The 26820-nt window shown below is 52.8% G+C and overlaps 4 protein-coding genes across 4 annotated transcripts; all 4 read left to right on the top strand.

The window, feature by feature from the left end:
• Positions 1-3319: 3319 nt before the first annotated feature.
• On the top strand, positions 3320-3847 carry N0V96_010325 (uncharacterized protein; the record flags this gene model as incomplete). Its single annotated transcript, XM_053194682.1, has 1 exon — positions 3320-3847. The coding sequence occupies one exon, from the start codon at positions 3320-3322 to the stop codon at positions 3845-3847; it is 528 nt and encodes a 175-aa protein (XP_053047851.1).
• Positions 3848-5627: 1780 nt separating this feature from the next.
• On the top strand, positions 5628-8430 carry N0V96_010324 (uncharacterized protein; the record flags this gene model as incomplete). The annotated part of the gene is made up of 2 exons (XM_053194681.1): positions 5628-6242; positions 6298-8430. The coding sequence occupies 2 exons, from the start codon at positions 5628-5630 to the stop codon at positions 8428-8430; spliced, it is 2748 nt and encodes a 915-aa protein (XP_053047850.1).
• A 1624-nt stretch (positions 8431-10054) lies between these two features.
• On the top strand, positions 10055-10541 carry N0V96_010323 (uncharacterized protein; the record flags this gene model as incomplete). Its single annotated transcript, XM_053194680.1, has 3 exons — positions 10055-10204; positions 10241-10356; positions 10436-10541. 3 exons carry the CDS (start codon positions 10055-10057, stop codon positions 10539-10541), a joined length of 372 nt encoding a protein of 123 aa, XP_053047849.1.
• Positions 10542-24706: 14165 nt separating this feature from the next.
• On the top strand, positions 24707-25861 carry FCR1 (Fluconazole resistance protein 1; the record flags this gene model as incomplete). Its single annotated transcript, XM_065758905.1, has 1 exon — positions 24707-25861. The coding sequence occupies one exon, from the start codon at positions 24707-24709 to the stop codon at positions 25859-25861; it is 1155 nt and encodes a 384-aa protein (XP_065612428.1).
• Positions 25862-26820: the final 959 nt, after the last annotated feature.

Here is a 26820-nt window from a genome sequence, read left to right as displayed (position 1 = left end):
ACGACTAAGATTCGCACGCATCCCTTTCCTCTCTGTCGGATTTCAGTCTGTGCGCAACGTCCCGTCGCTTTGGCGCCATATCCTGTCGGCTCTTGCGACCTGGAGCTTGCTAAATTTGACCGCAATGCTGAATCGTAAAAGCCGATGGAAGAAACAAAGGCGGCCGTTACCAAGTAGGTAGGGTGCGACGGGCGAGACCCACGACGGTTATTAGCAAACTTTCGGCAACGCGGTTGCTCCCGTCGCCCTTCGAAACTTCCGTCGTACAAGTTTGCTTGTCTTTAGGGTGGCCCGTTGGGCAATCGGTTCGTTGCATGCCTATCAAAGGGCGCTTGTTGATGTCTGATAGGCAAACATTGAACTTGGCCGTTATAGCACGGCCGCAGTGGCCCATCTAATCGATCTGACCATGGCACGATGCAATCTGGCAATCTGATCCGTGACCCAGTGTTGTGGTAAAGGAACCGTGGCACCCCAGGTTCAAAAAGTACGATAAACTCGCGCCTCGGCGATCGCGGAGATTCCCACCTGCACTGCACCGCATATTGAAAAAATCTGGTCCGTTGCTAAAATCCCTCAGCATCAGCAGCAGCAGCAGCAACTGGAAATCACCAGGAGAAATCTTCTGCTGTGGATAGGCGTCACTCTTGGCTGGATCCTCGACGTAATTGGGTGCTGACTTCGTGACTATTGCCTTTCCTGGCTGAGGCGCTAGATCTCGTAAGAAGTGATATATGACAGCACCTGACAAGCTGTAGACCTGTCGCGTCACAAAACCTGCCAACCTCCTGATTGATCTCTGCACATCTGACCTCGTCACTCGCTTTGACCTTGAAGAACAGGACTCATCCTTGTTCGTCGCAAGAGAGTTGTCTCGCGCTGTAAGTCACCTCCCTTATGATGCGAGACTGTAGGTATCCTTCTTTGACCATGAAGAAGACAATCAACTTGCGATGAAACCGAGTTTGGCCTGAGACAATCCGGTCAATTTGGAACTCGTCAGTAACCGTGAGCCAACACATGTCTCCCATCGAACTCGATTGTGGCTTGTTTGTCTTGAAGTGTTTGTCGAACCAGGTGCCCGACTGTCGGGACGCTTTTCTCCTCGATCGAGCGTACGGAGTAAGGCATGTTGTCGAAGGGGAGCTCTGCTGCAGTCTCCACAGACGACGACTGGCAACGCACCCCGCTGACGATGCTTTTGTGCGATGCGCTACATCTCATTTTGCGACTCAATCCGAAATCACATCTCACGAACATGAATGCGATAACTTCACCCACTTCGTGCCCATCCGTAATCCACCCCGTGAGCACATGATACCTCGACCCAGTGTTTTCATCATTTTGCAGATTCTCAACCTGATGCGGCCGCCCACGACCTGGATAGCGCTCTGTTTCTGCACGAAGACCACGATCGCAATCTACCCAGTTCCTTGTCATCGTAGCGCTGTTGACGACAACGCAACGGCGGTATTCTTGCTTTCGGGCTTGCGTGAGGTGCGGCCTGTTCAAGCAAGGGTCATGAGCTAGGCAACAGATGGTATTCCGTAAGCGAATGGACTGTTGAAAGTTTGCTGTGGTGACATCGCATCGGGTATCAGCAGGATCAAGTGCTTGTCGGCCCCAGCATAAGGTGAGTGTAGAGTTTGATTTTCAAGAGGTGGCCAACCAAAGGAACTGTCGTCGATAACGATCGCGTTTGGTGTTGCTGTTTGGACGTCTGCCGAGCCTGCATTGGGAGCCTTTTGCCAGGCATCGCGCGCATGCGCTGGGGAACCCAGCAGCTTGGTGCAGCCAAAAACCGACAGCGTGTCACGAAATCGTCAAAACCCATCAGCGATCCAGCAATCAAGATCTCGGACAATCGATCGCTGCCGAGACAAGCATGTCTTCAGGTCTGTTTGCAGTTGGCGAATGAAGGCCTCCCAGCTGGGGACATGAGTCGTCAAACAAGTAGGCCCGTGAGGCGTCGATGGCGTGTAAGTGCAGGTAGTTGAGAAACGACACTTGATCTGTCATTTTGACGGTCTCGCACAGATACTTGTTGCTGAAAGGCCTTTGAGTATGAGGTGGACAGGTGGAATTGGCGGCGGGGTCTAGGCATCTCGCCAGATGCAGCCATCAGTGAAGCTGGGCAGGCCCCGGGGAAGGCATCCGGCCATCTGACTGGCATGTCATCTGCAGGTGATTTCGACTGATGGGAGCAGCCGTTGCAAGGTGGGCTGTCATCCCAAGATGGGGTGGGAGGCAGATTGGTCGTATCTTGCGGGCCATGTTGATTGGGCATCGTAATCATGGGGAGAGCCGTGTGCCATTGCTCGACAAGGGCTTTAGCGCAGCCAACTATTCCGTAGCGCCAAGGAGCATATTAGACCGCTGCGACTGCCAGCAGGTCATCTGCAGAGGCCGGAGGGGAGGCCGGATGGCTTTCGCGGACGCAATCTTGAGGTTTCCGCCCTTCTTAATATGCCGACCACGCTGTGGCTTGGCTGCCGCAGTTGTAGTTGCAATCGCAAGGTACCTGGCGAGTCTGGATGCGTGGCTTCTGGAAGTCGTGTAGGTAGTGTTGACAGTGGGCCAACGTGCATTTCGTCCGTAGCGAACGGTAGCATTTCGCGAGTCGCCAGCATGCCGCGAAATTGCAAGATACAGATACGAGAGTAAGTAGGGTGTTGACGAGAAAACTTTTTTCTCAATTTGAGTTGGGCGAATTTGTTTGCGTCATTGTCTTCTTCTTCTTCTTCTCCTTCTGCAACTGTGAGGTGCGTTATGATGTTGAGAAGATGTGGAAGCAAAACACCTTGCCGGGGGAGAGAAGGAGATGGGATGGAAACCCGTGAGCATCGCTGTAACATGGAAGGAACGTCCATCACAGTGTACCTACTACGTAGAACCGGCACTGAAGCCGATGCGTTCCGGCATACATACCTGACTTACATAATGCACACAGCGCGAAGCCCGCTTAATAGCTCAGCAAGCTCAGCAAAGGTGTATGTAACAAACGAAACACCAAGTCGGTTTTGTTGCATATCCAGGTACAGGGCCCGAAAATTTTAGTGGCGGGAACTTCCTTTCCCCGACTTCCAATTCAGAGGAGCTTCCAAGTCTGTCCCGCCAGAGCTCCGCTTTATCTCCCCAGTCCCTCAACACCAACCGCGCAAGGGACTCCGTCGACACCCGTCTCGATCAATTGAACCGGCAGATGCCGCTCTGAGCTTGGTAAGTAATTCCGACAGTCCCACGATGTTTTGATCTGTCTGACAATAGCTTCCATGCAAAGGGGTATAATCCGATGCTCGCGCAACTCTCCCCTTCCGCCATGGCTTCCCAGAATGAGTCGCCTGATACCCGCTCGACGCGATCGCAGCTCCAGCCAACATCCTCACCTTTCCAATCGAGAGCCGCGAAACAACTTGGCCTCTTTTTCGCCGGTGCCGGCTTCTTCGTATTTTCGGCAATGGTTACCCGACGCTCGGTGGCCCGCAAACAACTCGCTGCCTTCCCGAAATTCTATCAACCTAGCCACTATGCTGCGGGCAAACAAGGAAACCCAGAGGGTGGCATGATTGCCGTCGAGGCCTTGAACCTGGCGACACTGAACGTCATGAGTTTCGCAATCATGATGACTGGTGGCGCTGCTTGGGCATTTGACGTGTCTTCGGTCGACGACTTGAGAGAGATGGCTAGGAGAAGCATTCGTGGAGCGGCTGGCCAGACGGACGAGGCGGCTGAGAAGGAGTTCGAGGAATGGGCTGCAAATATTTTGACAAAATTCGGCAAGATGCCGGAAGAGAACAAAAAACAAGACGACACCAAAACCGAGGCCGATTCAAAGACAAGCAAGTAAGGACGGCAAAGTGGCTACTTCTAGACCATGCTTTTCCCATCTGTTGCGAGCTGCGGACTCTCCCTGGGCAAGCCTCATATTTGGTTGCTACCAGATCGTTTCCGCCGCGACAAAATGTACAATTGATAAGGCGTATATCGCCCCTTAAGACACATCTCACTATCAAGCGACTGAACAGCTAGCACTGCCAGCTCTGAGCTAGCATCGCTACCCAGCAGGAGTGCTGGCATTCGTGAGCAAGCGAGACCGGAAGGGTTTTATCGAAATGAAGAAGCCACCAAGATGGCGGTGTTGACTGTGGTCTCAGCCTGTGGCGGAAACCTGGTGGCCTCGGTCCAAGTCTACAACGGGGCTCTGGTTTCTGCACCGCGGCGTTCCTGGCAGCATACGGATAGGGTGATCATTCATGCTGTCTTGGAGCCAAGTCGGAACACTGATTAGTGGACCGCAAAGACTCGATAACTTCATGGGAGAAAGGGGTTTAAGCCCATGTTCGACTTGGGAATCCTGGCGGGGTCACCGCTTAGAAGCTAGTGGCTGAGGAGGTTTTGCAGGCGTCCGGCTACTCCACGTCCGCGCAGTCTGGATGGTGTTCCGGCATGGTCTAACAACCAATGGCGTGTCTCGCCCTATCACTTCTCAGAATTTTGCGTTCCATGTTCATGACATTTCTTTTGAAACGAATTCTCTCTGTCTGCACTGAACAAGCGCCATGCTATGCTGCCGCGAAGGATTTCCAGCTATTCAGACGGCGTCAATGGCGTTAAAAAAGGTATAACAGTTGGATATAGTTGTCGCAGATGATGCCTTTTTCCCGCTCCCGAGACGTTTGACTCGAAGCTCTTTCTTATGTCGACTACCAGTGATGATCCAAGTCCAAGTGGCCAACGACGAGAGAGGTGGACGATACGAACTGGCTGAAAGCCATGTTCCGATACAAAATGGTGCTTGATACGCAATTGCGAAGGCACTGGCTGGCTTACACAACTATACACAACCACACAAGCGTGACAAGCCAGTGCAAAGCAGCCAGGTCTTCAGGGCGGAGAAAGGGTCCGAGACAGCCATGGCGGCATGGCCTTGCTATACAAATCACCCCCAGTCGTCCCGGCCTGCCCCGTCATGATCCCTGGTCTGTCGTCGACAAGGATCTGTACCTTACGGCCCTAGGTACCTAGCAGATCGCCCTCTAGTGCATCCTGGCATTTCTTCCATGTACACGCCCTTACCCCTTGTCCCTACGTCCGCAAGAGATGGGAGGGTGTCGACTGGGATTGCGTACGAGTTCATTCTGGCGGATGTGCGATGAGGCTTCCGCTGCAGCTCCTCCTTGACCCATGGTATGGGTATCGGACCCGAATCGATGCCAAGTCGCATCTGGTACCGTCAAGTGCCCTAGGCGTATGCGTTCACGCTTCTCTCATATTCCGATTTGTGTTATAAAATTCGTCACTTCCTCGTCAACACTGCTGGTCACCGCTCCTCCATGTTTCTTCACCTATATCACCCTGCCTGATATTGACGCTTCGACGTTGTCTTCGCACACCACCTACTACTCTGTTCACAGTGTAGCCTGGTCTCGACTCATCCACGAACGTAACGTCGACTTTCACCAAGCTATGTGCCACGCCGAAAACTATTAATTCTCGTGGTGGTGTTGGTATTTACCTTGCGGCTTGCCCACTTCTTTCTGTCCTCCTCTCTACTAGACTAGCAGTCTTCCTTGAAAGACGGCATGTCACATACTACGCTTCTGGATAGCGATCCAGTCAACGCAAATATGCAGCCAGCGCATGGCACGCTTGTCCATGACGGGCGATCTCTCGACGGCCAGGAATACCAGCGAGGTGATCCGGTGGCCATCGTCGAGAACGGCACGGGAGAGGACCTCTCAGATGCCCTCCACATTCTCAACCTCCGGACCAACCAGTGTATGCTCGTGCCTTTGAAGGCTGTCTGCTGGGTCCCGACTCACACTGAGCAACGATCAGGAACCACTTTCCTGCTTACATTGTACGGACCGAGCCTAGATTTCCGACGTTCCGCCTCAGAGCGCCCTCAAATGGGATATCGCGGCATCGCAACGCTCTTTGGCTCCTGTGTCTACGTTGGACGCGAGGTCATGCTGGAGGGCAACGCATCAAGAGTCAACCTGGAACCCGCCAACAGAGTCTCCTTGTTTACAGCCCAGTGGGACGCACTCTCACTCAGCGTGGATGTGCAACAGCCTGCATTGACTCCTTCAGCATCTTCTTGCGCATCGTCCAGAAGCCCTTCTGAGTCGGGGGACGATGTTCCTCCTCCTCGGTTCTACCGCGTGCAAGGTCGTCGAGACTCTGCCATTGAAATTCGAGACCCTGATTCTCCCATCTACAAGTCCTCTATGGGACGAATGGTGAGCACCTTGAAAGCCATGGAATTCAGAACTTCAGCTGACCACTCTTCAACAGTCCACTTCACCTAAGCCGTTCCACATCCCCACCGCATCTTTCGCAACAAAGCCCAACACTCGCATTGTTGCTGAAGCACCGAAACCCCGCCCATACGGAAGCAATACTTGGTCAGACTTAGAATCTGATGACGAGTTCAGCTTCGACATTGATCCATCGTTCAGCCTCGACTCTGCCTTTGCTGACAACCTGGACCTCTGCATCGGCGAGCATCAAATGGACGGTATGATGGCAGACGCCGATCTGCAAGTCAACTTTGTTTTCATGCCGCAGAACGAGAACAGCAACTACGTGCCTGGACAACATGACCAGCAAAGGCAGGGTGCCAACGCTCAGGAGCCTCTGTGGGCCACGCAAGGCCTCAACACAGATAATGGCAATGCCTGGGATACATTGCAGATGCCACCACAGCACGTTCCGGAAATGCGGCAACCCCAGCTGCCAATGCCCCAGCGACCACAGGCGCTGCCTTCGAGGACAGTCAGCCATGCCGACTACTACGAGCAGTATCGCCTTGCGGAGGAGCATGGCAGCTCTCATGGCCACAACGGACCCGTGGGCCATCATCCTCAGCAACCGGAAGCTGTTCACATGCAAAATGACCCTCGCGGCGGCTACTTGCCATCTCAGATTCCTCCTTCAAACCCTTCTCAGCCCCTTCAAGATTTCCAAATGCACCCACGGTATCCGGAACAGTCGAACAGACTCCCGATGCCAGGCCCCTCATTCCCTGCGCCTCAAGAGGTCCACGTTATCCAGAGCAACCGCCCCACATCCCGACCATCATACCCCCTTCCGTCGAGCTCTTATAGCCCGGTGCAGGAAGGCAGCTTGCCTTCGACTTCACACAGTCAACAGCCAAGGCGTAGCCCGCGTCCTGACGATTCTCGCCCTTCAAGCACACGCGGAACGCCAGTCATGGCTCGCCGAGCACCAGCTCAACCCGTTCATACGTTTACGCCGAGTGGAATCATCGATTCCTTCCGACAGAGTACACAAGCTCACATCAGCTCCTTGGAAAGCCATTGCGAGCAATTGCAGCAGAGCCACGCCAGCGATGACCAACTTCGTCAAGCGAATGAGTCGCTTCAAGCTGCTCGACGAAACAACGAGGAGTCTTTGCAGCTTCTCGGCCTGCTTCAGCCAATCACTGGTATCCCTTTGAAGGGCACAGAGAAGAGGCTTCAGTCAATCGCTGATCAGATTGTTGATGCAATCAAGAGTCTGCTTCCAGAAGGAAGCGATGGTTCTGATAAGCTGATCGGACAGTTGGACCAAAAAGTACAAAGCCTCAAGGAGTTCATCGAGTACGTTGAGGGAGTTCACCCTGAGGTGGTCAAGCGCCCGCAGGACCCCGCGACAGCATCTACGGACAAGAGCCAGACTGTCCCAGTCACGACTGCAAACCGAGTCCCATCGGCTCCCGCGTCCGTTTCTTCTCATACTGCGGATGAGTCTGACTCCTGTCGCTGGGTAGATGGCCAGGCCACACCCCCGCCAGATCGATCCGCAGCAATGGCCTCGAACCGAGACCGCTCGCGCATGTTCCGGGACATGACTGCTGCTCATGGTCGTCGTCCCGAGCCTCGCATTAACACTGCTCCAGAGTACTATGCTCCCACCAGCTACAGCCAGCCGTCATCCCGAATCCATTCACCTCTGGCTACCCATTCTGCGCCTGCGGAGCCTCCACACGCGGTTGGCCACGGTTTCTTCCAACAGCCTCTCCCAACACAGATCCAGCAAACGATGCCCATTGCCGACTTCGGGGCCCCGATGCAGGATCGAACCATGCAGGCCTATCCGCCTCCCACCTCGGTCGAAATGATGCGGCCGATGCAGCCCGTGTCGAGCCTCCCACCTCAGCACTACACGACGCAACAAGAAAGCAACTTCTACCTGCGACCACCGCCACCAAACTGCCTGTACCCAACGACCGGAGCCGAGATGGCCCAGGCTGCCTACGCTCCGCGGTCGCCAGTGGGTTACCAGCCGGCCCCGGGCCCGGCGCAGAGCAACTACTACCAGGACATGCGGTCTGGGCTCCCAGACCGGCGAACGGTCCGGCAGGAGCGCCCTGCCCCTTACTCCCTTAACTATAGAGATCAGAGGCGACGAAGAGGAAGCCAGTGATGGACTCCTCCGATTTCACATGATATATTTCACACACGTACATAGATTGGTTCTTGGTTATCTCTTGTCTCTTTTGCCATACGACTGTGTCGATGGACATTACTTTTCTGTTTATCATCCTGGTTCAAGCTAGCGAGCATCTGATACCTGCATATTGTTATGGCGAGGCGTCTTCGGAGCGAGATCGATTGTTTCCCCGGTGCGAACTGGCTGCTGGAAGATGTGGAGATGAAAACAAACATGTCAAGCATCGCAGGCCTTTAATTTCTAACTATTAAGCATATTTCAAAATCTCATGAAGCTATTTGTTGTTTCTTCGGGAGGAGGAAGGGGGTGACGAGACATTGGGTATACGAAAGACAATGTCCACGTTTGACGAAGGGAATTGTTTGATATGGATTCACTCGGGGCCGGCCATGTAAAAAGTTATGATGTTTATAGAATGAATGACACAACACTCAACCGATAATTCGACTGTCTTAAAATCATTTGGTGATCTGGTACACCCAAAGTTGGACCCGAGTGGTATGGACAAGCAAGGCGTGGCAACCCACACCACACCGACCGCCGACTTCCTCGGGCTCCGAGACGCCAAGACAGGCCACTCTTCACATGCACAACCACCGAACTGGCCGGCAGAAAGATATCAAGTAAAGTACGGAGTAGGTGAGCAGGTATAAATCGTCTACCGGACCGGGGGGTTTGCGGTGGCCTACCTAGCACGGGCCCGCCCTCCCCCATCCGGGGTTATTTGCTCCACTTAGCGGGAAGCCGGGATCTGCCCGGCTACGACAGCAACTGACGCAAGCTAGCGACCCGAATCGGTATATCCTCCGGTCGCCGAGCTTTCTCTGACTACAGCCGAATCGTTAGAGAACGTCCCGCCTCTTTCTTACGTTTCGCAGGACCCAGGAAGTAAGAGAGAGGGGAAGGGGGAAAAGAGAAAGAGCCCGCCCTCTCAGTACCGCTGATTTGTTGGCGGGCCTTGGAACGACCAACTTGGAAAATTCATGCCTCGGCAGGACCGTACTTAGCGTGCCAAGGGGAATGCTCATGCATCCACGTTCGGTCTCCGTTGAAGATAGTGAAGATCAGTGGGTTGTGAACCCCCTCTTTCTCTCTATCTGCTCGCTAGCGACTACGTGTTTCCCGTCCCCCCCTGGCCTTTCTTACTGTCGGTGAGATGATTGACGACGTGTTCTTTTTGGGATGTCTAGCTTAATCTACCCCGTTGGCTTGATGCGATAGGTTAAGGGAAGCCCGGAAGACAATGAACGTGGTTCCCACCCCCGCAGAAGGGATCCATACGGAGAATTCACCTCCCTATGCGGAGGTGGCCTCTTGAGGCCGGGGGACGGTCGGGGCGACGGGGGCTCCTTGCTCCGCCTCCTTTCATCGGGCATGACGAGACATCAATTGGTGCGCCGAGGCATAGACGGCGGTGACTTCCCGTGTTGGAAGAGGACCGAGTTTCCGGACGCCTATATAAAGATTAGAGAGATCCGACTACGTTGCTCATGGTTAAGATTTGACACGGAGACATTTCAGCGGATGTCCTTGAATTATCAAATACCAAACCAACGAATCCAACTTCACGACCTTTGAAAGGAAACCACACATAAAAATGGCCATCACCAGAATCGGACTCATTGCGCTCGCCGACGGCCCTGCGCAAGATGAGGCGGTGAAGAGGTTCAGCAACTTTGTCAACGACTGCAAAAAGGCAAGTCACATTATAAGACTTCCCCCAATCATGAGCATGCTGAGGAGACATGTTTTGCTAACGTTGTGCTTTATTCGGGAACGTTAGGAGGACGGCTCAACGTACCTCGTCGCCTCAAAGGCTAGCAAGTGCAAGGTCCTGACCGACGTCCCGGGGTCCCAGGCATGGTCCGTCGTTTACGAGATTACGTTTGCCAATGAAGCGTAAGTTACACCAAGATCTTCCTATCTTCCTCCTTGAATGGAATTCAAACTCATTACTGACAATGATGTGGGTGATTAGAGATATGGAGTACTACCAGACCAAGGACCCCATCTACCAGGAGCTGATGAAGCAGGCTGCTGAGGGCAAGGCGACGGGCTTCATTGCTGTGTCTGCAGAGTTCTAGATGCTGGTCGTATAGATATCCGATGAATTTCAACACGTGTTATGAAGCATTGCTTTGCTATTGAATCATGCATGCATTTCCATGGCAGCAGCAAGGCCCTCAGTGTCCCATATAGAACAGCATAGCAGTTTCTCTTTAAGGAATAGAGGATATGGCAGAGGTAATATTCATCTTGAGACTAGTGCCGCGGTGACCTATCATTGATATGAAATTGGGTATTCGACGATCCTCTACCGCAGAAATGTAATGGGCAAAATATAATGGCAACTCTGGTCACGTCATCCATCACAGTAGCACGCTCCAGCTAGCTGCCATAGGGTAGCATTAAAAACATCAAAGAACTCAAAGATGAATTCTCATCACCTCGGACCCTTGGAGTTCCCAGGGCTCACAGGGGTAACAGCTACAACGTCATAACCTGAGGCAACTCGAAACTTATTACACTGTCTTTCCCAAGTTTCGGTGAGATGATGCAATCAAATACTCATTCTAGCTCCCTTGTAACGTACACACTCTTCTGAGACGTGCCTCGCAGCCATTGACAACCTTCGTCGCAATCGGCCACGGTACTGCCCTCCGTCATGCTCCAGTATGATTGCAGTCGAAGCAACTTGGTCCCATGATCACGACCTTTGACATCCAATCATGTAGAATACTGGCCAAGCCAAATGCCGAAGTTGCACAACACTCGTTGCTGACATTCTCTTTAGACATAGCATCACCGTTGGAAGCAAAACCCTATGGCTTCGATGATGACTGTACTCACTACAATGCCCACTCAGTACTCCTGTCAGTGCTAAGCAGCTTTAAACGAACCCCTACTGGGATTCAAATACCGACGCGACCATGGCAGAGGCGCGCCAGTGTACTCACCTTCACAGAGAAACCAAAAACTCTGCTTTTGGAGAATTCAATAAGGAGATGTAATATAAGGAACATGGCATGCGTGAAAGATACGTGCTCATGACTAATTAGTAGTCTCTACACTGAGAATGCGACGGACTCGGTGTCTCGATATCATCGAACTGACCACCTGCCAGAGCGTCTATCAGAAATGATTCAATACTTCTCATAAAGGTTGCATCTCCTCCTCTAGGCAATATGTAGCTGAGAATCATACCCGACATCTTAGAGACAAAGGGCCATCAGAGAGGCTCAGGGCATCTAGACCTACAGATGATCATCACATCACCACACCGATATGGACACGTCAAGAGACTAGAACTACTTGTAAACCATTCAATAAATACCTTCTCGAGTATCAGTCACGTGCGGAAACCCAGCTAGCATCGTCAGGACCTAGACATCGCCATCTATGACAAGGTCAAGGAGGTTAAACGATACAACAAAACCCTCCTCAACTCCGTCTCCCTATCTTCAGCCCTCAGAGCAAAAGTCCTGGAGGAACAACCCAACAAGGGGGGCCAACACACCACGCCAACAAAGCCTCCATTGCAAGCTCAAGACAATGACGTCCCTAAATCAAAATCTCCTGTCCCCCTCCAGCTTCACCATATCCAATCTACTCCAATGGGAAACAACCCACCAACACGAGGATCTCCCGCGAAGACAACAAAGCCCATAAGAAACCAACGCCAAAAGACCGACATACAGAAACGTCATCAATCAACAGTACATCCACCCGTAGCCCGCCATCCGAAGTAGAATGAGAAAAGCAAACGCCCGTCATTCATCTCATCGCCAACGGCCGGTCTTCACCGGCCTTCCCGGGGAAAAACACCGTTCGCCCGGGCTCTTCTTCCCATTGACTTACACCACCGCAGCAATAACAAACAACATCACCACCGCAAATCACCCAAAGGGGAAAAGCTTTTTGGCATGATAAAGATACACACGAGTTAAACTCGGAAAGGTATTGTCAAGTTTTCTCATGTTCTTCACTAGCCTCGGCGAACTTCAGAACAAAAAAAACCTTCAACATGAGGGGAACGCGAAATAAGAGTGATTCCGCCTCATGGTCAATGACAAGAGACGCTGCATGAGTCGAAGGGGGTCGATAATTTCCCTATCTCGAAGCAAAAACACCAGACGATATACTTACAAAACAAAACAAGATCAGAGAGAACTCGAATAACCTCCCTCGCCAACAACAGCCTCAAATTCATCTCAATCCCGCCGGAGGGATACCCGTCGTGCCTGCCCACCTACCTACCTTACTTACCTACCAAACTAACTAGCCTTACCTAAACCCCCCCTTCCAAAGGTTAAGATTACGACAGCCGAGGTTCTCAGACCAAAAACAGTAATCGATTCGTCGCCGACAACAACACACAGACATCGCCGTTCAGCAAAACGCGTTAAAAAAGAAAAAGAAAAAGCAGTAAAAGGCCATGACGATCCCCAAACCAAACATTTCGTACACCCCAGCCATCACATTTTTAGAGTTGCTCCTACTTACGACGAACCTTCAATCTCCAATCAAATTATAGTTGTCACATTGTTTAGTAAACTCCCGAGCAGTTCATGCCCTTCCACATCACCCCCCTTCTTTTTCCCAATCTCCCACCTCGGACTTAGACCTTCCTGAGCCGAGGCCTACAAGGAGGGAAAAACGAGACAACAGAGAGAAAGAGGCGCAAGCTCAGGCCACCTACCTTCTCATCTCCCCTCCGCTCCCCCCTCTAAATGTGACGAACCTTGTTCTCCCCCCTCTCATCTGTCGTATATAGATATCCTAAACCTCGGTGATTTGAAACGCAGAAAGCTCCCAATTCCGAGGTCCGTCCCAAGTAGACGTGTGCATGATTTAGACTTTTGGTGCCTCTCTATCCCACCGGCTCCGCGGAACGTCTCTCATAAAGCACGCACACATATACAAACCCGGAGCAACGTGCCCGGACTTGTGAGAAAGTAATCGCCGACGCGGTCGCCCGCGGGGGTGGTCCCCCGGACATGAAGACGGGCGTCATATTACTTGACGCGGCCGCTTTCCTTGGTCAAAACTCCGTCGTAAGTGAACACAGGGTATCCTTCGCCTCTGGCATATGTTTTCCGCACAATACTAGACTGTGTTTCTTCGATATCCTTGAAGAAAGAGGGCGACGATTTCCCCTTAACTTTGGCAGCATGATATTAAGGGTCCAACCTGCAGAACGCTATTGAATATGTCTGTGTGTGTGAGTGCGTGGACAAAACTATCGCGCGCAGCCGCGGGGACCTCCAAACTAGGTAGGTAGGTAGGTAGCCTTGAGGCTGTCAACCCGTCGGGGATGTTGCGCAAGTTCTGCCTGCAAACACTTGTTCGCGAACAGAACGAGTTGAGTTCGGTCAATTGCGGGGTCATCCATGACCATCCGTGCCATTGCGCACGTTTGTGGTAAAACGCAGAGGTTAATCTTGACATTGCAGCGCTTATGGGCACCACTTCAGGAAAGGATACATTAGACGAGTGTACTGGCTTCAGTAAAGTTGAACTTCTGTTCGAGGGTTCGCGAGAAGCACTCTCGAGAACAAGTCGGGCGCAATGAAACGCCCGACGACGTCGAATATCTCAGTCCACTTGTTGGAGCATTGGCAAAATCCAACATGCCGCCTCCGCCGGTTTCGGCACGAGAAGACGGGCCCTCTTCAGAGACGATCCCGATGAAAATGGCAGGTCGCGCCATTACCGCCGACCGAGTCTCAAACGCATCTCGATCGCAAAACCGGCCACGGCAATAACGGTTCCGGTTACCAGCCATGCGTTTGACTGGGGTCGGCTGCGACGCCAGCCCGGGTGCCAGTCACCGCTCTGCCGCTTTCAGATGCCGGGAGAAGACCGGCGTGGGCATCGGCAGGATGCACAGTGGGGGCCCCACTCCTCCGTGACGGCGGGATGACTGATCGGGGTTCATCGTACGACGAGTTTTTTTGGTTGCAAATCAAGCCGCCCTACCCATCCCCACCGCAAGAAGAATCACCGATGGCCTCCACTGTAAAGATTTTGCATTCTCACGACAGTAACACTGGAACGCGCACACCACGGGCGTCCCTCTCGGCGTGAGTGGGGCGGACTTTGGTCGGAAGACGTTCGGGTAGGTGGTGACGGTTACCTTGTCTAGACCGCCGTGCGCCTGAGCCGCGGAAGGTGACTAGCATTCCGTAGTGAATAAGGGTTTTCATGCTCATCTTTGGGCCTACTCGGCGATACGTTGCCATTCTTGTAAATCATGAGGTAATGGTAGCGATGAGGTATTTCTGTGGATGGGAGGTTGGCTGCTGCGCTGCCTGCTCCAACCAAGGCTGGCGCTTTCGAAAGTTCTGATAACAAAATTCGATATCGTGTGGAGTCTAAACGCACTTCGTGATCGCAAATTCGACATGTTTGACTCGTGCGAATGTGAGCTGCCTTGGCAGCCACCTACTTTTTACTGCTGATGACTATTTACCAACCGCAAATCGTTTTGTAATGTGCCGGAACAGGAAACCAGACTGACACATGATATCTAGCCAGGTACGAGAGAAAAGCTTGGCAAGCCATTGTTGCAGATCCGAGATCTGCTTACCACCGTTGCAGCTTTTGACTGACAGGCTTTGGCCTAACTTGACCGAGGTAGAGGCCCCTGCGTGCCCTGGTTAATGATGCTTGGAGCTTAGCCAGGCGTGGATGTGTCAACGATAGGGCATCGACCAATACCCGACTGAGCGAAAGATACGGATACCTAGGCAAACGAAACCATATCAGTGCTTGCATGCGAATCGTTCGGGGCTTGTTGCTTGTCGTACTATCGCTTCCAGACCCTTGGCGGAGTGGCCCACCTGAAAGAAACCAGTTTCATTGCCAACTCGTAAGTGACTTCTGTTCTGGTGCGACAAGTCTCTTGAAGTCTTTGCATAGATGCTCATGGAAATGTCAGATTCCATCCGGAGATAGCAACGGGGGTCAGATCCACTCCCCCGAATATTTTGCAGACAGGGGCCGGTGGCGTGACTCGACAGTCAAACCGCTCTTCACCATCGCCCGGGCGTAGGCGAGTCTGCTCCGCAACCAGCCATTCAGCTGCCTTCCAAACATACCCAGGAAGAACGATTGAGGAACGTTGCAGATCGAGATTCAGGACCCTCCCCCCTGGATGCAAAGTCGACTAAGAAAAAGAAGATGCAAACAAGGCAGCGGGCTCGCGCACAGAGTCAGTCGGGCCACTCGTTCCGATCATCTCTCAAGCTTTCCGTTCGCCCAAAGAGTCAACCGTAATTTGACATTGTTGAAATTACTTGTTCCTGTTCGTGGGGATCCACGCCACAACGGCCTCAACTTTGGTGCATGTTGTGAATAGGTCCCCCGGGAACGTGGGTACCATCGTAAGACGCCGCTCCGGGACCCGCTGCCGGGCGCCAAGACCATATCGGCATCCGTGAATCTTCAATTCCGCAATCCCGCTCGCGAGTCTTCCCGGGCCCGGGATCTACTGTCACCTGCGTAGGTATGTAGCCAAAGGAACATGAGGACGAAAAACTTTGTTGCCGGCGGACCCCACAAGCCTCGGTTGCTGGAGAACTCAACTTGTCGATTTTGAATGTGGGCAGCGCGATCATGCGCCCCGACAATCCACCAGGGACGGGAAGACGTGCAACCCCGGTGCGTATCAGCTTTCAGATGGCGGTGCTGCATACGTCGTTCGGTATCCACGAGCTTGTCCTGGGTGATGCGGGATCACCAGAAGGGGGGCCCCATGTGAAGGGAAGCTGCCTAGCCTGATGATAGTTCCTTAGCTTCTGAGCCGGCGTTCAGCATCTGGAATCCACAACCCGTCCGATATCTCAAGTTTCTGCGTTGTCAAGGTAGGTCTAGATACGGGCCGACAGGCGAGACCAAAGAGTGGGAATGTTCCGCCGGTATGCATAGAGCTCAACGCTTTAGCTAGAGTTTCGTGCGCTTAGATGACGTCGCTTGCATCCCAACTTCCTCTAGACACAAAGGGGAAGCATTGTCCATGTCATCGTGGCATGATAGTCTAGTTTGGCGGTTGCCATTTTCAAGGCGCGAGGCTGTCTGTCCATATCGATTTGGAAGCCTCGATACGTTGAGGGGGCTCGATTGGAAATCCTTCAGACCGACAAAGGTCGAGAACCAACACCAAATCAAAGTAGGTATCGCGTAGCGGGACAGCTCTAACGCCGCCCCGACAAGCAATGAGGCTCCAATGCGACCACACGTCATGCAGCCAGTTTTGGTGGGGTCGAGCCTCGGCCGAACTGGAAATTAGCAGAGGCCGAAGTCCGCTTCTGAGCAGAAGTGTACCGAAGGCCCTATGAACACACAGAGAAGCTGGTAGGGCGGATGGCGCCTAGAAGACAGCGGGTACAGGGGCAGAAGAATCGGTGGTCTATCCGATGCTGATGATATCCCTGTTTCATGACCTGGTCTGTAGAAGATGGTAGCAACCCAAAATCCATGTAGAGCCGTGTACCGTCGTCAGCCCGCGTCCAGGTGCGTGGTATCACGATGGCGGGGAAAGGAGGCGAATAGTCTAAGTGAGCCATTTTCAAGATTCCGGCTTCTCCCTTTGGCCCTTGATAGAAGACCCTGAAAGAATTGATTTAGGGGGTCATGAGGAGGTATCCGCGGGACGGGGACCAGGGGATCCCAAAGCTTTGGATCCCGATCTCGTGACGGACGGAGAGGGAAGTTTCGATGTCGCGAATGTATACTATCTGTACTGGATGGAAGATTTGCGGCGCAGCCAGCAGACCGGGTTCAACTTGTTTGGGTCGTAGACGGTAGGAGAAAAAATCAAATAGGAGGGCCAGGGTTTGGGGTCGCTCTTCTGTCGGTGGTTGAGAGTCTAAGTCGGAGGCCGAAAGGCCGCTTTCGTTGCCGAGAGGTGGCTGTTGCTGGGCCCTGGCGGATGCAATTGGCTTATGATCGGCCCAGGATCGCCCGGGATAACTTTATGAAAGCTAATGCAAACCAGACGGGGAGCGGGAGGCATCCGCTGGCCTGGGCGGATTGCGCTACCTGGCGGATACTGATCCGAGCCAACCCTACTGTGAGGTATTAGTGTGGTGTAGTCACTGTATGTAGTGTAGGTAGCCCCGTGCTATGGATTGGGTGTGGCGGACTTAAGATTATTGATAACATGTGGCCCTTGATGACAGCGGGCAGGCGGCGTCATCAACAACAGACCAGACGGTGATGATTCAGGAGAAACAGGGCGATCGTTGCCTTGTGAAGGCTCTGGGTTGATTTTGACGACGCAAACGGGCGCGCGTTGGTGAAGAATCATACCTCAGAAGTAGGTAGGTAGGCATTCGATAGCGGACCGTGCTGTGTCGAGTTGAGTTGATCGGAGGGTATCATGAAAAAATCCAGACCGATGCGGTTCCCGGACGGGATTCAGCGGCGGAGGAAATTCCCGATGGTCATGCGACGAGAAGAAGCTGCGCAAAGATAAACAAAGATTGAGATTCTGGAGGATGATGCATGGAGATGGTTGGTAGTTTCGATGGGGTCAGAATGGGACTGTAGAGGTACTCGGAGAATACAGCCCAGGATTGAACGTACTCGAAAACGGTACGTGCAGGATTAGTGGTGAAATGCAGCTGCGCTTTTGAGCGGCACTTTCCTGAATGGGGTCAAGTGGATGCGGCACTTGACAGCAGTGTAGCCGATTAGTCAGTTAAGCCAGGATCCCCGCTAAGCCGTATAGAGACGCGGAGATGACCCATCGGCATTTGTGCGGTGGAGGGAAAGAACCGTCTTCTAGAAAAATTCGACAGTCCCACGATGATTCCACCTTGTTGTGATGAAGGGGGGGTCTGCGAGCGAGGATGAGGTCACGACCGACGGGCAATGTTCCGCTCTTTTGGTGGTGCTTCCGCTGCACTGCACGTCCCATGTTCTGTAGCGTCCACGAAATGGGGTTTGTTGGAAAAAGGTAGGTATCTCCCAGCAAGATGGTGGGTGGGATGCGGCTGCTACTGTATTTCTCCGTACTCCGTACTATGTACTAGGTAATACTGGACCTAAGGTATGTAGTTTTCTTGATGTTGTGTAATCAATGGCTAGGATGATTGGCTGTCTCTCCTTCAAACCATCCATGATGATCCATCCCACCCAGTCCGGCGATTAACTAAGCTTTTTCTGCTCCTCCGCCGTGAGATTTCTAATTCGTCCCATGTCAAAGCCGATTGGAGTCGGCGACGGCGCCAGCCACAGACCGATGAGACAGAGCCCACTGTTGGCTGTTGATTACCGCCGCCCACGAGGTAGTGTTGACAGTTTGCTGTGGTTTCTTTGTAGATACCTAGGATACTCCCTGATAGTGCCACTGCGATATCACCTTGCAGAGGTGTATGGCAGCTTTATTGGGCTGAAGCCATGCTTCTCTCTGAGGACACTATCCCGGTCGAACCCTGATGGCTCGGTTTACCAAGGGCACAACCCATGGCGACGACGGGTGTGTCAAGTCCGATCGCGATGAGGTGGATAATCGGCTGGATGGCCTGCTATGGTATACTTAGTTGGTTAGTGAGAGTCTACGTAGGTATTACTGGTATGTGGTAGACCCGAACGTGATTGTCGGTAAGCAACCACTTACACGGAGATGTTATCTCCGCTCCGTGGATCTATGCCCCAGGCCCGATCGGCATGGGGGAACGGAAGACAACACAATGATGCTAACGTTACGTGTGATTATCATAGTGCAATGTGCCTGGCGGGAGCAATTGTCTCACCCCCTGGAGACAGCCCAGAGCCATGCAGTGTTCCAATGAGTAAGGTATCCAGCCTCATGATTGGGGGGTCGTCTACTGTGTACTGCGTAGATGAGTCACAACGGGCATGCTATGCAAACATAGTGACTGAGCAACGGACGTGAGCGATGAGAAAGAGTTGCATCAAAACTACCACCCTACCTAGGTATGGTAGCAGAATTGATAGTTGTGAGGGGCATGTCCACTATTTCGTTGAGAGCTCCATCGCGGTTGTGGTCACAGGAAGGAAGCATCTGCCAGTTAAATCCGGCGGGAATACCTCGCCGATTACATGAGCGTTATCTACCTTGGTCCGGACCTGACCCACCAGTGACCCACCTCTGCACGCCTTTACCTCAAGTGGGACACACTGGACCGTGCCTGATCCTCCTCCCCGGCCTGTTGGCAACCACACACCACACAACACGCACCCACGCACCGCACCTCATCTCATCCACGCCCGCGGCTGTTTCCCGCTTTGCATCTCCACGACAAAAGTAGCCTAATTTTGCCCTAGCTGACGGTTTACCCTAGACACCTGGGGGCTTTTGGTCCGGGCAAAAATGATCTTCATTGCTTATTCTCGCCCTCCTCCGCCCGGGCACCGTTTCGGGAACCGATACGGCCAACCTCACAAGACCAAGGGTCCGACAGCTTGGACGCAGCCACACCGCATATGGTGACAAGACAGCATCTCGTACTCGTACGGATACCGATGCAGCTACCCCAGATGCGAACGACGTACTGCGTATCTGTACTCCGTACTTACACACTTCCAACCCAACTGAGAAGGACGCACTATACAGTAGATAATCGCACACAGCCCTCGATACTTGGCACACGGGCCGGGGCTGGAACAACATGGCAGCTGGAGCAAAGACACAGGGAAGTAAGCAAGTGGGTGTTGGCTCTCCACCGCCCACGTTGTCAGACACCAGAAAGAACCCCAAGATCCCAATAGCAAGGATTCCAAGAAGGAAGCAGCCAAGGTGCAGCTCACTCAAATGAGCGGTGGCGATTGACGGTTATTGGGACTTGCTTGGGGCAGCTGCCTTCAACAGACATTGATTCTCACATTCCACATGGAAGGGATGGATCATGGCAACCACTACGGGTACTAGTCTACCTATCACTACCACTCCCGTACCTCGACTTTGGCTCAGTTTGATGCATTACAATTTGATCCGCCGCAGATACCTACATCATCACCATTGCATCTTCCCATCGCCGACCATCTCCGCATGAATCTTGACCGCATGCCGACGCCCTACAGCTCAAGCTCAAACCAACCCTTGATCACCTCGAGCTGGCCTTGCGAGCCTCTGCTCCGTGCGGTACACCTTTACACCTCTCTCGGCTCTCGAGTCCCTCCTCACGGCACTGTGCCTCACGAGACCTGTCTTGGCGGATTGTCAACGGTTGACCGTGAACCTACCTACCGCCGGCGGAGGAGCGGGCCAGGGAGCGGCCTCGCTGCCTTGGATGTTGTCCGTGCTCCGCAATCTCTCCGCGCACCATCGGCGAATAGGCTGTGACCCTCCGTTCCAACTCCCAACTTTCTTCTCATCGCCGCCGGACTTTCGTAGCAGTCCACCTGCCCGACCCTTTTCTTTACGATCGATCAACAACGAACCATTGGCTCCGCCTGCCGTCGTGGGCGTGGCAAGCGGCCGAGGCATGCTCGGCAGGGAAACATTATCGCGGCTCTTAATCGTTGACTTTGAATTAAAGTTTGCTGCTCGAAACTACACGCCATGACGTCTTTACACTCTTTACACCCTCAGACGGTGTCATGGTATCAGACGGGTTTGATGGTGGACTCGATCCTACTGCACGCTCCCGCCGCACAGAGTGTAGCGCTGGCCAGAAGTTTGGCCTGAAGTACCTCTTCTTGTTGTTGCCAGTCGACCTTGAACAACCTGCCTTGAGCCGCACCGCCCGTGAGCTCCCACAGAGTTCGCGGTCAGGTACTACCTGCCTTCTATGCAGCTCCCCGAAGCATCGTCAACCTCAGCCGACTGGTAGCTATCGCTCTTGGCGCATATCAGACTTTGGCACGCACCGGCAGCATGGGATCTTTCACCATGGAATGAATTAGGATGACACAAAAGCCCGCCCGCCGCGACCATCCCACACGAGGCTGTCGGCACCGTTGGCCTCAAAGAGGAAGTCCCTGCATGGATGAGAGCTCGAACGTCTTCCACTGTCTGTTCTCTGAACCTGTCCTGCAGGCATTCGACTCTTCGACTGACACGCTCGAGCCCTATCGACAAGGGACGTTTTCGCACCTCACAAAAATGAGCTAGTTTCTCCCGGCGGCACCTCGTCAACTACCCGTCGGGCCTACAAGAGCCGTTGGACCAATTTAGGCACCGAATAGGAGAAATGAGAGCATTGCGATCGTGTTAGTGCCTGTAAGGCGTATCTGGGCAATGCGACAAATTTGGACAGATTTTGGCCCAGCCCAATGGTTATGGTCCATCATGATTCATCGACCCTGGCACCCTGTCGATTTGCCCAAATTGGCATTCCCACTCAGGGACCAACCAGGCATAGCAATGCCAGTTGGCAGATTCGGTCTCTGGCGTCATCAATTCAGTCATGCCTTGTCGTCTTGTCTTCATTGGAGTCCAGAACCTCTCGAGGGTCGTACAACAATGGCGGCTCCGAGCTACTGATCTAGAGCAGTAGAGTCGCGGTATCGTCGATGATGAACGCGTAGCAAAAGTCAAGACCCCGCCCTCGGCGCCGGCCTCGTCAACAGGCCGGAGTCTTGGCATACGGGGTCGCAGTTCACCCTGATCGCCCCGTCAGCGGCCCCGTCAGATTCCGCCGCATGCATAAATCGAGGAAATTTAGGATTATGAACAACCCGGTGTTGGTCATCGGACTCACTGCATTGAACCTTGAGCAGGTGTCGTGCTCGATGGCGTCCGCGGCTCAGCGATGTTGGCATGGTGCGGCGCAACGGACGTTACACAACTACATGTTGACTCCAGAAACGGCCAGATCAAATCTACGGTTGCGTAGCAAGAGAGTGAGAGAGAGACAAGAGACGTGGAGATCAACGATTCAACATGGCCTTACCGTCCCAAACGGATGGGTGGGGTTGCAAACAGAGAGTAAGACAACAGCACACTCAAAAGATTGTGAGAGAGAGAGAGACAGAGACAGATCGGGTGGCTTTTTGTTTGTCAGTCTCGGAGCGATTTGTCTGCCTGGGTGTGTCTCTCTCGCGTGTCTTCGTTGACCATTTCGTTCCATTCCTTGGGCCCATCACCCATGCAGAGCTTACTCAGGTTCGGGGACTTGTGAACCTCCACTCCCGAAGTCTCTGGAGGTACCGATCAGTCACAGGAGCGGACCCGCTCAACCTGCCTTACCTACCTTACCCCTTGAAAGTTGACAGCACCATTACGGGCCTTGTCCTCGCGCAACCCACTTTCATGAGGCGTGCACTCGGCTTGGTTCCTACCAAAGTAGCGTTCCGTTCGCGATTTGTCGAGTGTTCCCCGAGGCAAATGGTCCAGACTCGGCCCATGCCAACATACTCGCAGCATCATGTCATATTTTGTTCATGACCAAGCCTCATTGCTTGGAAAGATGCCATCTCTTGATCCCGGCAGAGTTGTGGATGACCCTGCTTCCTGAATATAAGATGTGGTCGGCTGTTCCGTCTGATTGGGATCCCCCTACAACGGAGTCAGAAGCTATTCATGTTTCGAATCGGGGACCTTGATCAACATTCACAGTTCTAACTCCGCCGACCTGACGTCGATACGATACATACCTTCAGCTTCAGTGATCTGATGTAAAGGATTCCATTTTAAAAAGACCATTTCGACCCGGAAACATTTCATCGATTCAGACTGTTTATTACCTCCAAGGCAACAGCATTACTTCCCGTCGAAATAAGATCTCCTAGGTCTTATCTTACACACCAAGATTGAAGAGGATCATATCTTGTTACACCAACAAGCAGCCTAGAAAGACAAACCATCCACCACCACGTCCACACATATTCTCCCGCATCCACACGCCCGCAAAATCATTAAGGACTTTGGTGACGACAAGAGAAAAAAGGGGACCAAGAAGAACGAAAGGCCCCGAGACCCTGGAACAGCACATAGCACACAACAGGCTCGGCAACAAGATCCGCTCGAGACACGTCCGCCATTCTGCAGTCAGCAATCCGCCGTATCAACAGCGGGAAGCAGCAACAAATAAGCCATCCTTAACACAAGCAGCGACCGGCTTGCAAATCAAATCCCAATCCCTATCCCTATCCCTATCCTCGCCGTCCAGTTCTCTGAACTCCGCAGCGGACTTTACCTTCTCGCGGCTAGCTCTTGGGACCAGAAAGAAAAAGGCTGCTAGCGCGCTGCTACTACCAGCTACATCCCACAACTTGGCTACGTACCAGACGTACTTTTGATACACGACCGTCACCACACACACACTCTCTCTCTCTCTCCCGATTGAGCACAAAACGGAACCAGGATCCTTCTTGAGGCCGTCTCATTTTCACAACTACTGGGCCCGCCCGCGCACTCGGACATAAAGACGTCGCCGACCGTTAATGCCACCCGCAGCAGACCAGACCAGGCCAGCAAACCCACATCCACGCCCACGCCCACGCCCACGCCTACGCCTGCACCACCACCTATTCGTAAGGTACCTACCTAGTCCTACGGTGACCTGAGGTAGACATTGCAGCACCAGTACTGCACCGCATCCGCACTCGCTCCAGCTCCTCCAGCAGCAGACTCTCCCCGACAGAACTCCCCTAGTCTGCCCTGTCTCCCCTCCACTGTACCCGTCGTACCGCCGTACTTGCATCGTAAAGGTACGGGGGCAAAGTACCGCACCAAAGCAACCAGCATCAGCACCAAGCACCACCATAGCACACACCCACCCCCCCTGCCTGTCTTCTCCTGCTCCTCCTCTCTCTCCTCGACCTCCACTGCTTGCTTGCTTGCTCTGCCCTCCTTAGCATTGCGAGCGACCGAACTCTATCAACCCCAAAAGCTTCCGAGGCCTTTTCCCTGCGCATCACATAATCTCGCGCGCGCACATTAGACGCACCCCGTTTACTCCCCGTCGTCTCCCCGTTGCTGCTCAACATTAATAATTTGTCTACGCCCTCCATCCCAGTACCTTGCCGTGCTTACTGTCCCGCCCTCTTGACCCTAGCGCCGCGGACTCTTGGCTGTGTCATCCCGACTCTTTTACCTTTTTGGTTTATTCTTCCTTTAACTGGGTCGACTTCGTTCTCGCTATCCTATATAGTTCACTTACACGCCTCTCACCTCCCTCACCCACAGACTTATACGCACTTTGCCCCTCGGTCTACATCAGCAACATCTTCCTCTTCCACACATCGCCACACCTTATCCTTCCTCACCTCCACTACTACTACTACTACCACCTACTACCTCAATAACTAGTAATCATTCACCACCATCACCACAATGGGAAGCGGTCTACCCACACCCCCCTTGGAGGATCAGAAATCCAGGAAGAGCTCCTCCAGCTCAAAGTCCATTAAGCCCAACCGCCACACTGCCAAGCGCGCCAGCCCTCACAACGCGACACAACATCACGATCATAGCTCTCAAGCCATGTCTGCAGATGGACGTCACAAGAGAGTATGGAAGGCTTGCGAAAGGTGTCGTATGAAGAAGACCAAGGTAAGCAGCCGCCGCCACCATCACACCCAACCTCTTAGCCACTCCCATTCTGACTTGGACTCCACTCAGTGCGACGGAGAGTTCCCCTGTAAAAGGTGTAAGGACGATGGTCTCGTCTGCACCGCCGGCGTTCGCAAGAAGACGGAATACAAGCAGCTGCCTAGAGGCTACGCCGAGGTTCTCGAGCACACACAATTCGCCCTCATCGCCACCGTCCACAAGCTGTACTCCATGGTTAGGAACCAACAACAATGGGACCTTGGTGAGCCCGAGCTCAACGACAGAGGACAACCCGTCATCCACAACATTGCCCAGAAGCTTGGATGTATCCGCCCCAACAGCGATATCGACTTGCCAGTTCACTCGGTGTTTCCCGAGGACGAGGCGGGTTTGGCCGAGTTGGCGCGTCAACTGGAGGAACAGCAAAAGGAACGCGACGTTGAGAAGGCCATGAAGGTCGAGATCGATTCTAACTCAAGTTGCGAGCGTTCAGACCGCGCAAGCTCTTCTGACATCGATCACTCCGAATTCGAAACCGATTACCGCAAAGCTGTCTTTGGCGGCCACAACAACCCCATGACCATGTCTCCGCAAAGCTTCTCTACCGGATATACTGAGTTCGACGTAGACTCAGTTGCCTCGCCCATCGATCCCACCGCCGCCATGTTCCAACAAAACCAGTCTCCGCCCATGAACGCTTACCAACAATGGAATATGCCCAGGCAATCAGCACCCTCTTCAATGGATCTCGCTCAGCAATTCTTCCAACATCCCGGCGCTCTCACCAACATGGACATGCTTAACCAAGGCCTGATCGAGTCAGAATTCGGCACTATTAAGCCCCACGTTCTCAATTGTCCGAATCCGGAAGTCATGATGGGAATGGGCGACCCGATGATCTACGGAGGCTATGACGGCGAGCCAATGCGACTGTAACCCAATCATTCCAGCCACTAAGCATTTCGAGTACGGATTATGAGTTATAGAGTTGGGGCTTTCGGTCGGGCTACGGCCATCAGGCGCACAGAAGACATTGGGGGTCATGGGCGGGTTTTTTGCGAATTATGGGATTTTCAATGATACACCGCGAAGGCGTTGCTTTTTTCTGGGAAAGGACCCTCCCCACATCTCGCGAGAGAGAAAAAGGCGTATGACGGATTTTTGGTTGTTTATTATGTTTGTTTTATTTTGTCAAATTCGGATGAGGTTAATCGCCACCGTTCAATGTATTGCGGGGGAATAGTGAGCGGGAAACGGCCTTTTGGGAGAGGAAGGGATTATTATTAGCATTGAGGCGAACGATTTTTCATGTTACGACAACACCAAAAAATCGAAACCATTGTATCAACTTTTTTCTAAACTCCGTGTGTCTACTCTTTTTTCTTTGCTTGTGTGATTTTGCTTTGGGATGAGCTTTAGAGAAAAGGTTTATCTTACCGCCCACCCTCCTCCTTTCACAGAGTTGGGACGAGGACAAGCTTGCATAAAGCTGAACCGGGGGGGAAGAGAGGTCAAAGTACCTTACCTACCTACCTCCCCCAGTGAAAAAACAGATACCCAATACCACCACTCTTTCGAGTCAACAGAACCTTTTGCCTCTCTCTCTCTGCAGCAGCCAATGACTTTTTTGTTTCGCCGTCTTGGATCGTGCAATTTCTACCTAATTTGGATTGTAAGACATCAAATGAGTCCGTGAGCTTCTTCAAAGCTCAGGTCGGCGAATCTAACAAAAAAGTACTGCGTACTCCCCTCCCCGTACCTCGTCATAAATCATTGTTATTTTGCAGCTTTTAGCTGCCGACTTGCTCCCTCCCCCCTGCTGTAACCTCCCAAGTTTTGACTTCACGCGTTTTATTCTGGGTTTAAGGAACTATGGGAGGAGGCAATGACGCTAC

This window comes from Colletotrichum fioriniae, assembly GCF_027942845.1.
Source record: "Colletotrichum fioriniae strain IMI 355084 chromosome Unknown scaffold_14, whole genome shotgun sequence".
Taxonomy (NCBI): Eukaryota; Fungi; Ascomycota; class Sordariomycetes; order Glomerellales; family Glomerellaceae; genus Colletotrichum; species Colletotrichum fioriniae.
This window is presented reverse-complemented; position numbering and strand designations above follow the sequence as displayed.